General features: G+C 35.6%; 2 protein-coding genes across 2 annotated transcripts; both read right to left on the reverse strand.

The window, feature by feature from the left end:
• Positions 1 to 280: 280 nt before the first annotated feature.
• LOC140890062 (uncharacterized) lies at positions 281 to 2663 on the reverse strand. The gene is made up of 2 exons (XM_073297817.1): positions 2139 to 2663; positions 281 to 292 (listed from the first exon to the last, which is right to left on the reverse strand). The coding sequence occupies exons 1-2, from the start codon at positions 2661 to 2663 to the stop codon at positions 281 to 283; spliced, it is 537 nt and encodes a 178-aa protein (XP_073153918.1).
• An 11409-nt stretch (positions 2664 to 14072) lies between these two features.
• LOC140887614 (choline-phosphate cytidylyltransferase 2-like) lies at positions 14073 to 17756 on the reverse strand. Its single transcript, XM_073294991.1, has 8 exons — positions 17498 to 17756; positions 17149 to 17262; positions 16688 to 16783; positions 15764 to 15806; positions 15458 to 15613; positions 15233 to 15301; positions 14593 to 14703; positions 14073 to 14503 (listed from the first exon to the last, which is right to left on the reverse strand). Exons 1-8 carry the CDS (start codon positions 17656 to 17658, stop codon positions 14390 to 14392), a joined length of 864 nt encoding a protein of 287 aa, XP_073151092.1. The 5' UTR covers positions 17659 to 17756; the 3' UTR covers positions 14073 to 14389.
• Positions 17757 to 18713: the final 957 nt, after the last annotated feature.

Genomic DNA, 18713 nt, shown 5'->3' on the forward strand with positions numbered 1-18713 from the left:
GCTTTCTTGTTTTAATTCCTTGAGGACAATGAGTGTACTAAGTTTGGGGGAGTTGTGTCAGTTCTGACGTTTATTTTTTTTGTTTAGTTGCTTTTGCTTTTGTTTTGTTTTTATTTTTAGTTGTTTGGTTCTTAGGAGTTGTGTTGTGTTGGTGTGTGGCTGAATTTGAGAAATTTATGTAGTTGTGGTTTTTTTTTTTGGTGAATGATGTTGAGAAATCATAATGAAATGGATTGATGGCCAATGATGTTAATTTTTGTTTTGTAACTGAAGTCCATGACTACCTGCCTAGCTGACAAAATTTTGAAATAAACGGAACCAAGTGAACAATTGAACTCCTATATATTCTGTGATTTTTCTTGAATCTGAATCTTGAGACAGACAAACATAAAAATGATTGAGGCATTGTTTGGATTTTTTGGGTCTTGAATTTCATTGAATCAATTTATCCTTAGTTGCCCATTTGAGCTTACACGCATATTAGTACTTAGAGGTACGAGAATTCTAAAACTTGTTGTGAAAATCAACGTTTACTGTTGATGATTATTCCTTTCTGCACTGATTGAGATTTGTATGACTTAATTGTGGATTGAGACTTGTCTAGAACTAGTTCGGACACCCCTCGAGGCGAAATACGGGCAAAACTGTGATTAGAAATGATTTAGGCGATTTTTCTGAATTCGTTTGATCCTTTCAAGCTACCTATTATATATGTTATCCCTAGTACCTTGTTTGAGCTTTATTGAAAATCGAATGGCATGCGTGTAAACGTGTGATGAAACCCCCATTCGTCATTATTTCAAGGTCCTACGTTAACTACCTGAATAACTTATATACTATTTCCTACCTTTAAGGGAGTAATTTGAATGCTAAATTATTATATGCTCCTAGTTTTTATTTGTGAAAAATGAAATGGTGTGGTGGATGAATGGAAATGAGGAAGGTAGTAGAAAAGAAAAGGAGTTGAAAAATTTGTGGTTGAAAAAGTTGTGAAAAAAAAAGTTGTGAAAAAATTGAAAAAATCAATGAAGTGAAATAAGTGTGAAGTTGTGAATGAAAAGGAGTTTAAATTAGAGGTTGAGCATAAATGCGAATTACTCCTTATTTGAATTCTTTTCCTTCATTTGTAGCCATGAGCCAGGTCTTGCATTATAAGCTTATTAAGTCCTATTGACCGAGTCACAGTTGCCCAATATACTAGTGGAGAGGGGTTGCGAGAATTTAGCCTATGGACTGTTGATTGAAACTTTAATGATTATGGATTCTTGATCGAAACACGCACACACTACGTTCTTTGAATTAAACCAATTGAGTGTGGTTGTGATGATATATCCTTGAATTTGATCCTGCTCTACCATGAAAGTCCTCATGATTTGTGAATGTTTGAATTGAGTTAAGAGAAGAGTATTTTGAAACTTGAGTTGCGGAGTTTATGAGTTTATGAGGTTGAATTATTTTTCTGGTTAACGTATTTTTCAAGTGTTAGTAGGAGAGATATGATTGGATTTAAATTGTTTTGGAATTCCATATTGAGGTCATTAATCCATAGTCATTCTTGATGGTTGTTGTTCTTGCAATTGAGTGGAGTTTGTGTTAGTTTTGCTCGAGACGAACAAAAGTTCAAGTTTGGGGGAATTTGGTAAGTGCATTTTGTGCACTTAATTTGTATATGGTTTTACTTGACTTTTGGAATTTATTGGTAGATATTGCGTGAAATTGTTGTTGTTTTTGTGTTTGTAGGAAGTTATGGACTTCGATGTGTTCAAGTGGAAATAAGCTTAAAAGATGGAAGTTTACAAGGAAATTCAAGAGTTGGAAAAGAGAAGAAAAAGGCTGAGTTCGAGCTAAAGGGGCGCCCGCCCTATTCATAGGCGCGCCCGCGATGTTATTGAAAAAACCCAAGAAGAAAAGTCGAGCTGAGGGCGCGCCCGCACTGACCATAGGCGCGCCCGCGCCATTGAAGAATATTCAAAAGTTTGTTTTGCGAATTGGAGGCGCGCCTGCCCTGTTCCCTGCGCGCCCGCGCCGTCGTCCATTTCCTCAATTTCTTCTTCAGCGGTGACAGTTGTGTCTTCTATCAGGTTGACTTTTTCCATGCTAGAAAGTCCAGTTCTGTCCACTCTATCCGTCCTGATCACCTTTTGTTCTATTCTAACTTCCTCCACATAGCATTTGCGAGCAATAACTTGATCACCTTGTACTTCACCGATCTCATTACCCACTGGGAACTTTATTTTCTGATGCAGAGCTGATGCGACGGCCATGAAAGTGGTCATGGCAGGTCTACCCAGTATGACGTTATAGGCAGACGGAGCATCTACTATAATAAAGCTCATAATCCTGGTCTTGCAACCGTTGCCTTTCCCAAGAGTTAGAGGTAGATGTACTAACCCAACAGGCCGGATTTCATGACCCGTGAAACCAAAGAGTGATGTAACGACAGGATCCATTTTGTACTGCCCCAGGTCCATTTGATCGATAGCTTCTTGGAATAGAACATTGACAGAACTGCCCGAATCCACAAATATCCGGGCCACATCGTAATTCACGACCATGGCCCTTATTACCAGTGCATCATTATGGTTGCTAGAAACCCCTTTTAAATCTTTCAGCCCAAAATAGAGGGTCGGGCCAGTGTTGACAGTCTGATTGTCTATCTCCATATTTATTAATTTTCGGCTGCTAGTTTTCCTAGCTCGATTAGAATCTCCATCTGTAGGGCCTCCAAAAATCATATTGATGATTCCTCGAGCAGGAGGGGCCGGTCTTTGATGAGCTCGGTCATCCCTGGGCTAGTCTTGATTTGGATGATTGAAGTCTTCGTGGGGAGGGACAGTCCTGGCTCTTTGTCTTGACCTTCCTCCCTGTCCCCTGTTCGGGCGATACCCCTCTTGACGGGTCAATATATTTTTTTAATTCAAAGTGTTGCTGTATTATCCTTTCAATCTCTTGATCTAATTGACGACAGTTCTCCGTAGTGTGCACATACTCATTATGAAAGTGAAAATATTTATCCGATTCCCTATTCCGAGGTCCCTTCTCAGTCCATGGAGGCCTTTGCGTGAGTTTTCGATCGTCACAAATTTGAAGAGCTCAGACTTTGCTCATGCGCAAAGGAGTGAAAGAGGTGAATTCTCCCAATAGTGCGGGTCGGAATGGCTGTCCCATCCCGGAATTACTGCTCGAAACCCTATTGTTCTTTGGACTTTTTGGTCGTTCCCTCTTCACAGCTGCTCGCGAGACCTGTATTTCTTCCATGTTGACATATTTCTCAGCTCGGGCGAGTAATTCCTCGTATGTCTCCGGCGACCTCTTTATTAGAGATTTGAGAAAATCTTTTGTATCTAGCCCTTGCATGAAGGCACTGATGAGCAGGTCTGGGGTAGCCATGGGTACCTCGAGAGCCAAGGCACTAAACCTGCGGATATATGTTCTCAAATTTTCATGTTCTCGTTGCTTGATTGCAAAGAGGCTGAAAGTAGTGGTAGGATGCTTTTTGCTACTAGCAAAGTGATGCAAAAAGGATTTGCTAAAATCCTTGAATTCCTTGATCTCCCCAGGGCGTAGCATATTGAACCATTGCTGGGCTGGTCCTATGAGAGTTGTAAGGAAAGACCTGCACTTAATCTGGTCAGAGTATTTATGCAACAGAGCTGCATTCTCAAAGCGTGCTAAATGGTCTTCAGGATCTCCTTTACCATCATACTCCCCGACGTGAGGCAATTTGAATTGTTTGGGGAGATCAGCGTCCAATATCTCCTGAGTAAAAGGAATGTTTCTGGTTGTGGTAGCTAGGTACCCGACCTGCTTCTTCCTTAGCTGCTCCATCTCCTCCTTCAACTTTTTGATCTCCTCGAGGTGGGCATTATGATCGGGGTGCGGAGGATTGGCCTCACCCCTTTCTGCCAAAGCCCTCTGAACAGCGTGAGTTACTAACTCCTCTAAATTTGGGTGATTTCCATTCTGATTAGCCATCGAAACTCTTTTTCTTCAAATTCCCACAGACGGCGCCAATTGATGATGTTGGAATTTTACCTCGGGTTCGGTCTGGTAGAATGGATCCTCCAAATCTTCTATGAAACAGGTCGGGTCGGGTATCAATGAAATCTGCGCAAGCAACAGCTAGGTAAAGGGGCGCCGAAGGTATTTTCGGCGTGACCCCTTCGATGCCTAAGTCAGTGTCTTGAAGGCAGAGGGTATGATTAATGCAAAAACTGAGAGATATGAGTGCGTGAATGTAAAAGTGAGAGTGAACGTGTGATGAATAATGAGTAGTGAATAATGAATAATGAATCCATAACAGTACCTGTATTTATAGGGAAAATTAGAGTAAGTTACCTAGTCGAACTATAACATGTCCTGAAGTAGGACTCTTCATTCATTGGTCCATCCTTGAGTTTATCCCTATCTCATTCATATCTGTGCAATGACCAAGCTTATCTTTAATGTATTTGAGCCTTACTTGAACTAGAAAGCATACCAAGCCCACTGGGCCCCAGCTCGGGTCGGCCCATTAACAGCAGTTCAGGTCTTGACGTGCCCTAACAGGTAGAAAACTGGGCTGGACTGATAAGTGTATTTTGTATGCATTATTTCATGTTATTTTTATGTCTATTTTGTGTGCATTCATATTATTTTTATGTGTTTTTATGTGTTTTAGTGCATGTGTGTGTATTTCACTCCTTGGGTTAATTTTGTAGGAAAATATATTTTTGAAGAATGAATTCCGGACCAGCTTTGTTCAAAAAATCAAATTTGAGTTTAGAGAGATCCAAATCCGATCTCCACCATTCAGATTAAATTTCAAGATGTTTGGAAGCTTCTGTCCAAATTTCAGCTCAATCCGACGGCTAGATCTTGAGATATGAATTTTTGAAAATCGTCGCTCGGTGCAGCATTTTTGTACTGCGCGCGCGCGAGAATCAAGCTCGCGCGCGCGCGAGTTTCGTGTCCAGGCCTCTGTTTTTATGTGTTGCGCGCGCGCACGCGTGTTCGAGGGTCATATGTGTTCCGAAAAATCCTTGTTTTGAGAGGAAATTAACTGGTAGGCGTTCCGGACCATATATATACAAGATATAACATATTTTTGAGGGTTTCGAAGTTTCAGAACGCGCACAACAAGAGGAGGCGGCTACAAGTCTTGGGAGAGAAGATTTCTCTTTTCTTTTCTTCTTCTTATTTTTATTTTTGAATTATTATTTTTAATTATTGAGTAGTTTATTTTCAACCAAGACGGCGTGATTGGGCCGAACAAATTCATGTAGAAAACTTGGATGTTTGTTTGAGATTTTTCAGAGTTGATTTTATTTTATTGATTGTTAGATTTATATTTGTCTCGTGAATAGTCTGATCAACTGTTTGCTTGCATGTTAATCGATTCCAAGTCGACAGAGGAGGTTTTGATTTCGATCACTCGGATAATTAACATATTGTAAAACCAACTAGAAATAGAATTTGGTTTCAGTGTGCGGTTTGGGTGTAAACTGAATTTTCACAAATATTTAATGCATTCAAATTTGAGTAGAATTACGAAAGATTAGTTCATCAATATTTGAATAGGTTTGATTGTTCTAGAAATAGTCCTTTGAACAAATTAGGAGAATTCCCGTAATTTAAGATTAAATCTGAGTCCTGAATCGACTACATGTTACGTGATTTGTTCGGTACCTACGTGTGTCTTGGTTGTCTTTGTCTTAATTATTTTTATCTGCAGTTATTTTTATTCTTATTTCTTAATCAGTTTTTATTTTATATTCTTATTTTATTTAATTCAAAATCCTTCTATTATTTTGTCTAGATTAAGTAAAATAATTAATTCTTGAGAATTGACTGCAGTCCCTGTGGGATCGATACTTGGACTCTCTGTCCACTTTACTATTACTTGACCTGGTACGCTTGCCAGTAGATTTATATCACACCGATTTAGCCGGTCAAGTTTTTGGCGCCGTTGCCGGGGACTATTTAGTTAATATTAGGATAGATTATTTGCTTGAGACTAGATTTTTTTTTTCTTGCATTTGTTTAATTATTTATTTTAATTTTAATTTTATTCTCTTTTGCTTGTGAGGTACTTGGAGATGGACCATCGACAGGTGTTCACAATATTTGGCCAACAATACTTGGAGCCTTTCTATGCTGCTTGGGGGAGATTCAATGATTTGACGAACAGATTTCAATGCCATCAGTTTTCTACTTACACCCTCACTAAAATATTTTATGGTGGTTTGGATGAGATTACAAGAAGTTGGGTAGATTCTGGAGCTCTGGCCACTGGCAGTCAATTGTTTAGAAGAGATGAAGACAGTGCGATGCACTTGTTGAACGATATGGCAGATTTTGACTACCATTGGCATTGTGATCCTTCACTGCAGGGTTGGAGTCACCAATATCCTCCAGATATCAACTCTAAAAATTTTGCGAACCAACCACCAGAGCATCAAGAAGAGTGTATAGGGCGTTTCGAAGATTATGTGGCTCAGTTGGAGAATTTTTTGCGGCAACAGACAGAGACAAATCAATTTTTAGAAAGCCGCATAAGTCTTTTGGATGAACAGATTGCGCTTATTAGAGAACCAATTGGATATCTGCCAATTGAGTGAAGTAACTGAGCCAGAGCATGAAGAAATCATTTTTGAGGAATATTCTTGTGAGGATGAGCCAAACATGATAGTGGAGGAGGAAGAACCATTCAAGGAGAGAGATTTTACCTCGTCAGTGGTCGTTCCATGTACACCGTTAGAAGATACTTTCTTGCCATTGACGCCAATCCCACAGTATTCCATCCTCTATGACCTTCAGCCTAGATTCGGAGTCTCCTTCCAAAAGAAAAATTTCAGAACAAGTGTTGTTGAACCGACGAGCTTACAAAGTATATATCACGCCAAGCTTGAGGGCGAAGGAAATCAAGACCCATACGTAAAGTTGTATGATTCTTACTATGGGCAGCAGCCGTTCTTTGATGGTTGCTTCTGCATAGTCGGACATTAGACTATAAATTTAGCGCTGACTGGGAGGCAACCCAGTGTTCTTTCTTTTTACTTTTTATTTTATTTTTGGTTTTTGTTTTTGTTTTTGTTTGATTTTTGTTTCTTTCCCATGCCAGTTGGTCGTGCCTGCCGATATATACAATCTGCTGCTGCTGTCCCAGCTGATACTATCAAGAAGGAAGATGATGCATCGAAAACCAGGGGAGTATTATTTTTGTTCTCATTGTGTTTTTGTTTGTCTTTGCATTTGTGGGTTTGTTATGCATTCTGTTCATTGTTCTGAAGTATTGAGGACAATGCTTTGGATAAGTATGGGGGGGGGGGGGGGTAGACTAGTATTGCATTGTCTATGTGTTTGTGTTGCATCTGTCGTGTTTCGTATTTCTTTGCATACAGTTTATTTTTGTTGTTGTTTGCATTGTTATGAGTAGGATGAATCATAATAGCCAATGATGATGAAGTTTATTTGAAAAAAATGGATTTTTGAAAAAAATTTGCTCTTGACTGGACATGAGAAACTGTAGGTTGAACCGTGAATATTTTTAAGCACTAATGTTAGACCAGTGAATTGTAGCGAAAGATTTGATGAAGTTTCTATCTGTTTGACCATTGCACGGCAATAGGTGGTTTGTGGATCTTGATTGTGTTCTATGAATTTTGATGAGGCTCTAGTTTACACTTATGATCTTGGGCACACCTAGAAAAAATTTATATACAATTCCATCCGGGCCTTGAAAGGATTAAAATCCTAAAAAAAAAATTAAATTTAAGGCTAAGTATGCGGATTCAATGGGATTGATGCTTCATCCGGGCTATAGACGAGGGGATTAGAAAGAAAAAATAGAATGATTTTTCGTATCCTAGCCAGTTATAGCTAAGTCAGCGGGTAATTATTGGGGCTAATGCAATACCGGATGCAAAATCCGGAGGTGTGTAATTCATTATCTCAAGGGAGGTGGGTTTAGTTTAGAGGTCGTTGGAAGGAATGGGCACTTGAAGAGTGAAACTTGCACTGATTTGTCATAGGTCGCCAAGCAGTTTTGAAACGAATTCGGTCTAAGTTGTATGAAACTGGAATGGCATTTCACACACACACGTTCACGTTAAACCGAATGTGTATTATGAAAAGTTGAGAGCATGTCTGTGTTTTTTGTTTTGTGATTAAACTTCTCAGAGGCTTTGCATATTTATGAATCGTCCTTACTTATGTTTTTGTTTGCATTTTGTTTTTGAATGTCTTGTTCGAGGGCGAGCAAGAGTTAAGTATGGGGGTGTTGATAAGTGCATTTTGTATGCATTATTTCATGTTATTTTTATGTCTATTTTGTGTGCATTCATATTATTTTTATGTGTTTTTATGTGTTTTAGTGCATGTGTGTGTATTTCACTCCTTGGGTTAATTTTGTAGGAAAATATATTTTTGAAGAATGAATTCCGGACCAGCTTTGTTCAAAAAATCAAATTTGATTTTAGAGAGCTCCAAATCCGATCTCTACCCTTCAGATTAAATTTCAAGATGTTTGGAAGCTTTTGTCCAAATTTCAGCTCAATCCGACGGCTAGATCTTGAGATATGAATTTTTGAAAATCGTCGCTCGGTGCAGAATTTTTGTACTGCGCGCGCGAGAATCAAGCTCGCGCGCGCGCGAGTTTCGTGTCCAGGCCTCTGTTTTTATGTGTTGCGCGCGCGCGAGGCCTATGCCGCGCGCGCGCGTGTTTGGGGGTCATATGTGTTCCGAAAAATCCTTGTTTTGAGAGGAAATTAACTGGTAGGCGTTCCGGACCATATATATACAAGATATAACATATTTTTGAGGGATTCGAAGTTCCAGAACGCGCACAACAAGAGGAGGCGGCTACAAGTCTTGGGAGAGAAGATTTCTCTTTTTTTTTCTTCTTCTTATTTTTATTTTTGAATTATTATTTTTAATTATTGAGTAGTTTATTTTCAACCAAAACGGCGTGATTGGGCCAAACAAATTCATGTAGAAAACTTGGATGTTTGTTTGGAATTTTTCAGAGTTGATTTTATTTTATTGATTGTTAGATTTATATTTGTCTTGTGAATAGTCTGATCAACTGTTTGCTTGCATGTTAATCGATTCCAAGTCGATAGAGGAGGTTTTGATTTCGATCACTCTGATAATTAACATATTGTAAAACCAACTAGAAATAGAATTTGGTTTCAGTGTGCGGTTTGGGTGTAAACTGAATTTTCACAAATATTTAATGCATTCAAATTTGATTAGAATTACGAAAGATTAGTTCATCAATATTTGAATATGTTTGATTGTTCTAGAAATAGTCCTTTGAACAAATTAGGAGAATTTCCGTAATTTAAGATTAAATCTGAGTCCTGAATCGACTACATGTTACGTGATTTGTTCGGTACCTACGTGTGTCTTGGTTGTCTTTGTCTTAATTATTTTTATCTGCAGTTATTTTTATTCTTATTTCTTAATCAGTTTTTATTTTATATTCTTATTTTATTTAATTCAAAATCCTTCTATTATTTTGTCTAGATTAAGTAAAATAATTAATTCTTGAGAATTGACTGCAGTCCCTGTGGGATCGATACTTGGACTCTCTGTCCACTTTACTATTACTTGACCTGGTACGCTTGCCAGTAGATTTATATCACACCGATTTAGCCGGTCATGAACCTTATATCTAATAATAATCCTTTAATTGGGCCAACCCTTTTAAACCCATATTGAACGGGTTCGGGTTAAAATAATTTTCCGGGGTAACACAGTTCATCATTGAACATCAAGTCGCTATTCATAAAAATAGCGAGAAATAATATATCATGCTTTTTCTAGAGCATTAATAACAAATATATGATTTGAATCGATATTAAGTCAATATCTTTTGATATATATCTCATATATATCTTTAATTGTGGATATTGACAATTTTAGATCACACATCGATATTCTTTAAGAAATTTCGTTGAATTTCTTTGTTTATAAGATCCTCAAAAAATCATTCAACCAAAGACACTTTAAATTAATATTCTTCAAGAATATTTTTAAATATTGGATCTTATATTAATATTCTTCAAGAATATTATCAAATCTTACATCTTTTTATCAATATTTCAATATTGATACACTTTGACATGAGATATATTTCTTCAATGATATTTATAGATCTTGGATATCATATCAGATATCAATCATGATTTCTTCAGTTTCTTGATATACAAAATCATATATCATATTTTTATCATGAATCTATTCAGATTCTCAATATATTATATCATAATAATGAATATCTTTCGATATATCAAATCATAATCATGAATCTCTCAAAATTCTTAATATATTATATTATGATCATGAATTTCTTCAAATTTTTAATATAAAATCATGTTGTGCTACTTTATAGCCATCAACATATTCATGATATTTCATGGGCACCAATATATCAATTATTTTCATTATGCTACTTCTAGAGCACCAATGAACATCTCTCATAAAATCGATTGTGCTATTCCAATAACATCAATAAAATGAGAATGATTTTCATTCTCGATTGGTTACAACATCGTGCTGATAACGTGTTATAAATCATAATAGAAATAGAGAGATGAATAGAGAGAACTTATGAGAGAAGAGAGAATATATGAGTCAATAATCAGGTGTAAATTTTATTGAACTCCATCACCTCTATTTATAAAGAAAATAATAGAATACAAATCTTTACAGATATTATATTGACATATTTATCTAGATTACAAATCTTTCAAATATATCTAAATAAAGATAATCATCTTAATAACAATATATTTATAACAATCTTAATATTTTTCAGGGCTTAGCATTTTTCAAAGATATTTGACTTTCTCTTGGGGATAACCATGATAAGACTTTATTTAATTTAAAACAAAATAAAAACAAAACAAAACAATAATTTTCGATGACAAGAAATTAAAAAATCCATCCAGAAGAAAAAATAAATTGTGAAAAACACACAAGTTGAATGAGACGGTCTGAGCAACTAGTTTTTGATCTTCGGTTCATTAATTAATTAAAAAAATATTTATTTCAAAATTATTATCGGTCCATTAATTAATTAAAAAATATTTATTTCAAAATTATTATTTTTCTTTGCAATAATAAATCAAAATTTGTATTACATACCACGCCATTTATGACAAAAACGACTCTTTAGTTTGCTATCCGCTGAGTTTGAGAGAAGACTCCTCTGAGAAAAGTCTGTCACTCGAAAGATACCAAACTCAAATAATTGAGAAACCTGATTAATTTCTTGGCAATTTTTGTGGATGGACGCGAGTCATGACTTTTTTTTTGTCCCCGATAATCTGAATACAAAAGTTTTTATGAGACGATTTTATGAGTCAATTTTATGAAATGAGTATCTTATTTGACTTGTTCATGAAAAAATATTGATTTTGATTGTAAATATGGTTCATATTGACTCATCTCACAAAAATCCTATTATACTAAATGTTGGAGGATTTGAAAATTTTCCGAAATATTTGGTAATTTTTTTTTAAAAAAAACAATCTCGAGTTATTTTTTTATAAATAGGCTTAAGTTGTGTTTTGGAATCTTTCTAGAAAGTACTTTTAAGTTTTTTTGCTAAACAATGCTTCTTAGAAGCATTCCGAAATACTCATAAGAGGTTGCCCAAGTTATTTCACAAAAACTCCTATTATAAAGTCTTGACTCTTGATGGTCAAATTTTGTGTGAGATGGATCTCCCATTCAATTCAACTAATTAAAAAAAAATATAAGTTTTTTATTTGAATTTATCATTTTTCATTCTAAATATAAGTCAAGTGACAGGTTGACGCATGACCGCTCATCTAATGAATCGTCTAACATGATTCCTACTCAAATTATTTGGCAAACGGTCTCCACGGGATTCATTTTTTGAACAGAACATATGAATAAATGTCAATTTTTTTTTTGAAGGTATCAATTTATTTCTTTTGAAAGTAAATAAATGTCAATTTTCGAGTCTGATAAATTTGAAAATTCAAACCTTTCTTTATACTATACAAGCGTGTTGAATGGTATGGCATAGGATTCAAGTCATGTAGGATCCCAAATTGTCTGAAGTCTACTATCTAGTCTTGCGTTTCATTTGTCTTGTTGCGTCTACTTCTCTTTTCAAGTCAATTCAGGCAAAAACAAAAAGATTCCATATAATCTGTCCTCTTATATATAGTAAAGCAATGGGTAAGGTAAACCACCAATAAAGAGGTGTCCAAGTTGGTCAATAAATAGGTGTCCAAGTTGGTGGAGTAGGTGAATTCTTGGTCAGAGGTTAGGAGTTCGATTCTCTTCACCAACACCTTCTTGGATTAGCCTATCACACAGGGCTTGCCTTTTCATGTCACAAAAAAAATGGTAAAATTTCCCATAAACTACAGTTGGGATCATATCCAATGTATGTTCTGATCGAATTATTTCAAATCAAGTGTTTTAGATCAAATTTATATACTGATTTTATGCGCACTGAGTAAACCCCACATTAATGCAATAGCTTGCAAGTTACGTTAACCAAGTAAACTGCATTAGGAAAGTCCTGTTCGATGCGAACAGACTAATCTGAGAAGGTGTTGGTAAGAAAAATCGAAGATCTGACATCAAACGAAACGTTCACATATTCTATTAACTCACACCCCTTAGAGATTCTTTGCATTAACTTTTTGATATTTGTAGTTATTCCTCACCAAGGGGAAGCATGATTGATAAAAAGAATATATGTGTATCTAATCAATGCATAGTAATTAAAAGATTATTTTTTCCTCGGATGAGTTTGTCACAATGAAATTGTATAACATGGTTTTACTTGACTAATATGATCTATAGTGCACCGATGAATGGTGATTATGAGTATCATTGGCATTAAGGTAATTTAATTTAGATACAATTGAAATGGTCAATTCATGTCACATCATGGAATGCACTGCAAGGACTAGAGGAGGGACCAAATGCCACACGTCCAACCAACATGATTTCACTTATGATCGTATTGAATTACACTAGTGTGCGTTGAAGGATAGTCATCGTGAGTTTCGACGTCAATAGAAAAAAAAGTATGATTGACTCCATAATGCATCTCTACATATCGAATCCCAGTAAATCTATGATCTAAGGATGTAATTGAACCGAGTCGAGCTTTAGCTTTAGTTAACGAATATATTCATTTCTCACGAGCTTATTCGAGTTTTTAACGATACTAAACGAGCTTACTATTATAAATTACAAATTTAAAAATTCATTAAAAATTAAATCTTATATTCAAAGAAAAATATAATATTTTTAGCAAAATTTATAATTTTATTCTAATAAATAAATTTAATAAATTTGTATATATGTCATAAGTAAAAGTATATAATATATAAATAAAATATCAAAACTATTATTTTTCATCACTAGCCTACCTTTCAAATATGTTCACGAGCTAACGGACTAAATACTGTAAAGTTTGAGCTTGGTTCATTTATCTTAACGAGCCTTATTAAACGAGATCAAACGATCTTTATCAAATCGAGTTTCAAATAACTCACAAGCGACTAAGCTCATTTACCCTCGAATTGTGTCAATTAACCTACATGATTTAGTCATATTAAAATTTTTGAGACATCTCATATTTACCCGTGATTTTTATTTTTAGTTTCGACCAAAAGTACGCCTAAATTCCCTTTAATTAAAATAATAAAAACCTATTTTAGTAGATTTAAAATCCTCCTATAACTAACATATTCAACAGTATCGTCTGTCAAATTCTCAGACTTATCAAATTATTTTTGAATTTATAAAAGTAAGTGATAAATATTCAATATTATCGCTCTGTCAAATTATTTTTCAATCAAACTGAAATAAAATAATCACAAAAGAATTAACTGGATCAACAAATCTATGCACATGAATGTTTGGCAGCTAGTAATTACTATTTAAATGTAGTCAATTATCTAACAAATCTCCCATAATTAATGTCTTAATCCAACTGTTATGTCAGAAAGAGAATCGAAAAGCATGGGAAATCTACATCAGAAAAATCCACACCCCCAACCAAACAAAACCTTAACCTACTGCGTCACCCCAAGAGCTTTTACGAGTGTTGCCCATAAAGGTCAAATGGAATCACATCCTACAATTATAACTTTTTTATTCAAGAAAGAACTCCTCTAACAAAGCTTACATCTACAAGGTTTACTCTATGAAGTTCAAGAACTCAAAGCTCAATGCTCAGAAGCATTCAGCACTCCCCAAAATAACACATAGCTCCGCTATTCTACAATACATTACAAAACCCGAATGTGTATCTGGTCGCCAGTGAAACTGCCATGTTGTACTTAAAATGGCACCTTCATTTCTTCTCACCACTGTCATAGTATTCATCATCATCATAATACTCTGCCTCCTAATCGTCTTGACCATAATCTTCACTGTCGCTCTCATTGCTGTCATAGGGCAAGAAACGTCTTGCCCGTTGTCCTCTCAAGCTCACTTGAATTCGATCCCTAATGGCGGTTCCCTGAGAAATAGAAGTTTGGAATGACACAAGATAATTGATGTGTCTGAGTTAAGAAACTAGAGAATTTGAATGCCAAGCCAGCTGCTTACCATTTTATGGCAACCTTCCTCGAACATCTCAAGAAACCCGGCAACCCAGCGATCAGCGTTTTCGACCCAAACATTGGGATGCATGCCAGCTGTTCTTGCAACAGTTTGTATCTGCCAGATGGAGTTTCGAAAATGAACACATTCTGGTTAGCATTATAAGTGAACAAATAAAGATAGCTGATACAATCTAATCAATGCTTAAACCAAATGAGAATTGAAGATAGGGCTCAAGTCAACGATTGACTAGTAATTCAAGCTTTGAGCATCTATAGAGACATTTGCTATTAATGACCCTTGTTTATTGTCTCGGCCCTGAAATGGCTCAAGGACACAATTATTATAAAGGAGTTGGGGAGGTGGCTTAGGGTGTTACGGTGGTGGAGACGAATGCCATTGTCGTTGACTATTCTCCAAATTGTTTGCTGCATTTTCTATGTTTATTATTTTCCATCTTTCAGTGTTGCTCTCTAACTTTTTCTATTAAAAAATAAAAATTCAATATTTTTGAGACAAAAAAGTAAACCTGCAGAAAGAATATGCTGTACGTGTTTGTGATACAAGCCAGCAAATGGAATAAAATCGAGTAATGAGGAGACAAAATACGCCAACATTTCCATCACTAGAATACCTTCTCCCCTACCTTTTCTTGATGCTCCTTCACTTTCTCTTGCAGCTTCTTCAGTCTCAAATTCACCCTCAGTCGTTTTTCCTGCACATGTTTGACATAAGGTTTTACTATCAACCGCCAAAATGAAAATATGCCACATTGGTTTTCTAGTCATTAAATACCAGACCAAAGATGAATTGAGTTTAATCAGAATCAATGTGTGACAAAGCAGAAAAAAATATATCTGGACCATCATGCCTTAACATAGCTAACATTAAGCTCCTTTCTTGTATAGCCGCGATCCAAATTGCGCATAACATATTGGTTATAATCTTTCACTATCCTCATAATGATGTCTGACGTTGAAATCCCATGGGTCCTTTTAGTCTCTTTAAATCTTCCAACGGCTTTGACCTACAAAGATAGCAGCATAATTTATGATATCCAAGTGTCAACAAGAAATAAAAAGAAAAGAGAATTACATGCTAGCACATATATTAACTTTGGAATATTTGGAAAACAATGGATAATTCCAAAATATTATAAGGTCTAGCAAATGCTTACAAATTCATAAACATCCTTTCCAGCTCCACTTGTATCAGCATAACTAAAAAAAGGAGCATCCCACCAGACAAATCATAAATGCCCAATTTCATGCAGTTTAAATTCATTGAGTTAAACTAAATCTTTTCATGCAGTTCGCGGAAGTACCAAACAAATTTATCAACGCTACGAAAACCAATTAACTTTGCTAGTGTTGTAAATGTAAATTTTTGGGCCTGATTTTGTCATGGACCTTTAAACACGAGCAATCAAATCCTTCCATCTGAAATGAATCTCACTGGTATGTATGAATATCAATCACAGTAAGTCTTAATTTTGTACCACGTTGGAGATCAACACTTGATTTGAGTGTGAATTGTGTTAATAAGTGTGAATTTGGCATGGCTTGATGAGTATTACTGTCAAGTAACGAAAAAACCATGAAGTGATCTCAGAGAAGAGATCACTGTTGAAGTTCTTTGTGATTTTACAGTGCAAAAATAACTAAAAACTGATTTTTGAAGTCTATAATGACTTATCCTTAGGTTCTATCCAGAGAAGTTTGCATCTATTGAACTTTGCAAATCGACATTGAAGTAACAAAGCTGGACAAGATTAATTGACTATTCAGATTTTTTCCCAGTCAGATGAACACACAGCTTTTGATGGTTGAAAGTGCATTAGAATAACCTCCGGCCAAGTGTCATGGTGTTTCATATTGCAGGTGACCAAGATACCCTCTTATGAACTAAGAGCACTTGAGCGATGGATTTGCTGTTGTGGGTCGAGTAAATTTGTGTATTATTGTTGCTCCCCAAACAAAAGGTTAACGCTCAACAATGGCAAAATGAAGAAGGCGATGTGGCCCTGTTCTATGAGTTCCACAGCCGTAAATTACTTGCTACAAACATCTTTTACAAAATGCCTCTTGATAAGAAATCTTACGGAAGAGAATCATGAGCCACATAGTCAATTTGGTGCTTGTCGAGGAATTCTTGATTTATCACCCATGGCGCATCAGGGATGACCTCATCAACCCACCTGCCAAAAAGAGGTAGCCAGATTATGGATTAGCAGATTATGTTTTAGTGAGAAAGGAGGAAGTTAAACTGTCACAAAGTGAAAAGTAAAAAAATTACACAAGTTCAGAGCATTTGAATTCTTGTATGAAAAAAACAAATGACCCCAAAAAATAATCATTGTAAATGACTCAAAACTTCCAACATTTTTACCCGTGTTAAAGTCAACTACCATCGCTACTGATTAGAACCTCGGAAAAACACTCATCACGAATCAACCTCACTCATAAACATGATTATTGATGTAATCATTGCTGAACTGCATCAGTATAGATTTAATTCAGTATAACATCAACTAAAAATTCACAGAGAGGCGAGGATACACACTTGCAATGGCGAAGAGACTCGTAACGCTCAGCATCGGTCATAACGGTCTTCCCCTTGAACTTATGCGTAATCTCATCGTTGCAGCATCCGACAAGCAAATACGTACTGGGAAATCTACATAGATTCAAGGTAAGATACTTCGGCACTTCAAAACTTCGATAACACTTACAACTTACTTAAAATCGTAACTCAAAATAAATAAAAATAACTTGAAGCTCGATCGATCAAATCCGGTTCAACATCAAGAGCGACAACTGAACAGATGTTCAATTGCATCCAACTTCGAAGGCAGAAAATACACAAAACCAGAAAATTTTATGGTCATTGTGGAAGAAAGAACATTTCTTACAGCTTTTTAGCTTGTTCTAGTGAGCGAGCGTGGCCAAAATGGAAAAGATCGTAGATTCCATCAGCGTAAACACGAATGGGGCGATCGAGGGAGTCGGAATGCTGGTGACCATCGGCGGTCTTCGTCTGCTCCGCCGCAATTCCCACACCGCACTCCCCCATCGCAACCGTATCCCGCCCTCTCTCCTTCGTGACCTTTCTCTATCTTTTCTGTTTAACAGCCAAAACAGCGAATATTCTCCGATCAATCCATGCCGGCCCACCCATTTTTTTAATTTAATATAAATATAAATAGTACAAATTGCTCAAAAATAGTCAATGCAAAACATGTTTTGCTCTGTATTTCATAGCTACTTTTTTGTACCACAAATTTTATTAATTTGTACCACATTTTGTAAGATTTTGTACCACATTTTATATGGTTTTGTACCACATTTTATGACTAGAAATCCCAAAGCAAAACATGTTTGCATTTAGGGATTTTTGAACAAATTGTCCATATAAATATGAATATTTTCTTTATATTATTATAAATAACTTAGATATATAATATAAAATAAAAAAAATACATATTTTTCTTCTACAAAAGACCATCAACTCCGCCTTCGCACTCTTACCAAAATTATGCATCATTAACTTTAATTTTTGGGATTATTCCATTTTTTTAATTCACATTTTTTAGTAACGGTGACTTCATTAGAACTTGATATTTCCCAGTTCCCACGAGAACACCTCGGAAATTTGCAACTTAGGGCAATAATTGACTTGTTATTTAGGGGAACCATTAATGGTTGCCGGAAAATCGGTTGACATTTAATGGTAATTGTTTTCAAACTGATTGGATTAACTCTTAAATTAGATCTATAACATTGTCTCTAGGAACATTTAAATATGAAGATTTATTAATACATATAGGGTTCACTGTATTTTTAATGGACCCCAAATATATTGATAAACTTCATCTTTAGATGTACTATTAAGGTAGTGTCTGTACAAATAGGATGAAATTTTCCGAATTATTATAGGATATCTTCAACTCATTTCTCTATTTCAGAAGTAGCTGTAACTTTAATTTTTTTTTAATAAGAGCTATGACTTTAAATATGAAACCTATCTCTAATACTTCTCGAGCGAGTATAGTTTTAATCAAGTATCTTTCAACTTTATGTGTCGAATATGTTTATATGAAACCCATCTTCAATAATTTTCGTGCGAGC

This window comes from Henckelia pumila, chromosome 3 (assembly GCF_033568475.1).
Source record: "Henckelia pumila isolate YLH828 chromosome 3, ASM3356847v2, whole genome shotgun sequence".
In the NCBI taxonomy this organism is placed as follows: domain Eukaryota; kingdom Viridiplantae; phylum Streptophyta; class Magnoliopsida; order Lamiales; family Gesneriaceae; genus Henckelia; species Henckelia pumila.

Bases quoted from the DNA above. Each gene is read 5' to 3' on its own strand.
- LOC140890062 (XM_073297817.1), bottom strand. From the start codon at position 2,663: ATGGAGATAGACAATCAGACTGTCAACACTGGCCCGACCCTCTATTTT.
- LOC140887614 (XM_073294991.1), bottom strand. From the start codon at position 17,658: ATGGGGGAGTGCGGTGTGGGAATTGCGGCGGAGCAGACGAAGACCGCC. The intron at 17,263-17,497 runs GTAAGAAATGTT...GAATCTATGTAG, and splicing joins CTAGAACAAGCTAAAAAGCT to ATTTCCCAGTACGTATTTGC. The intron at 15,807-16,687 runs GTAAGATTTCTT...TCCTTTTTTTAG, and splicing joins GTGGCTCATGATTCTCTTCC to TTATGCTGATACAAGTGGAG.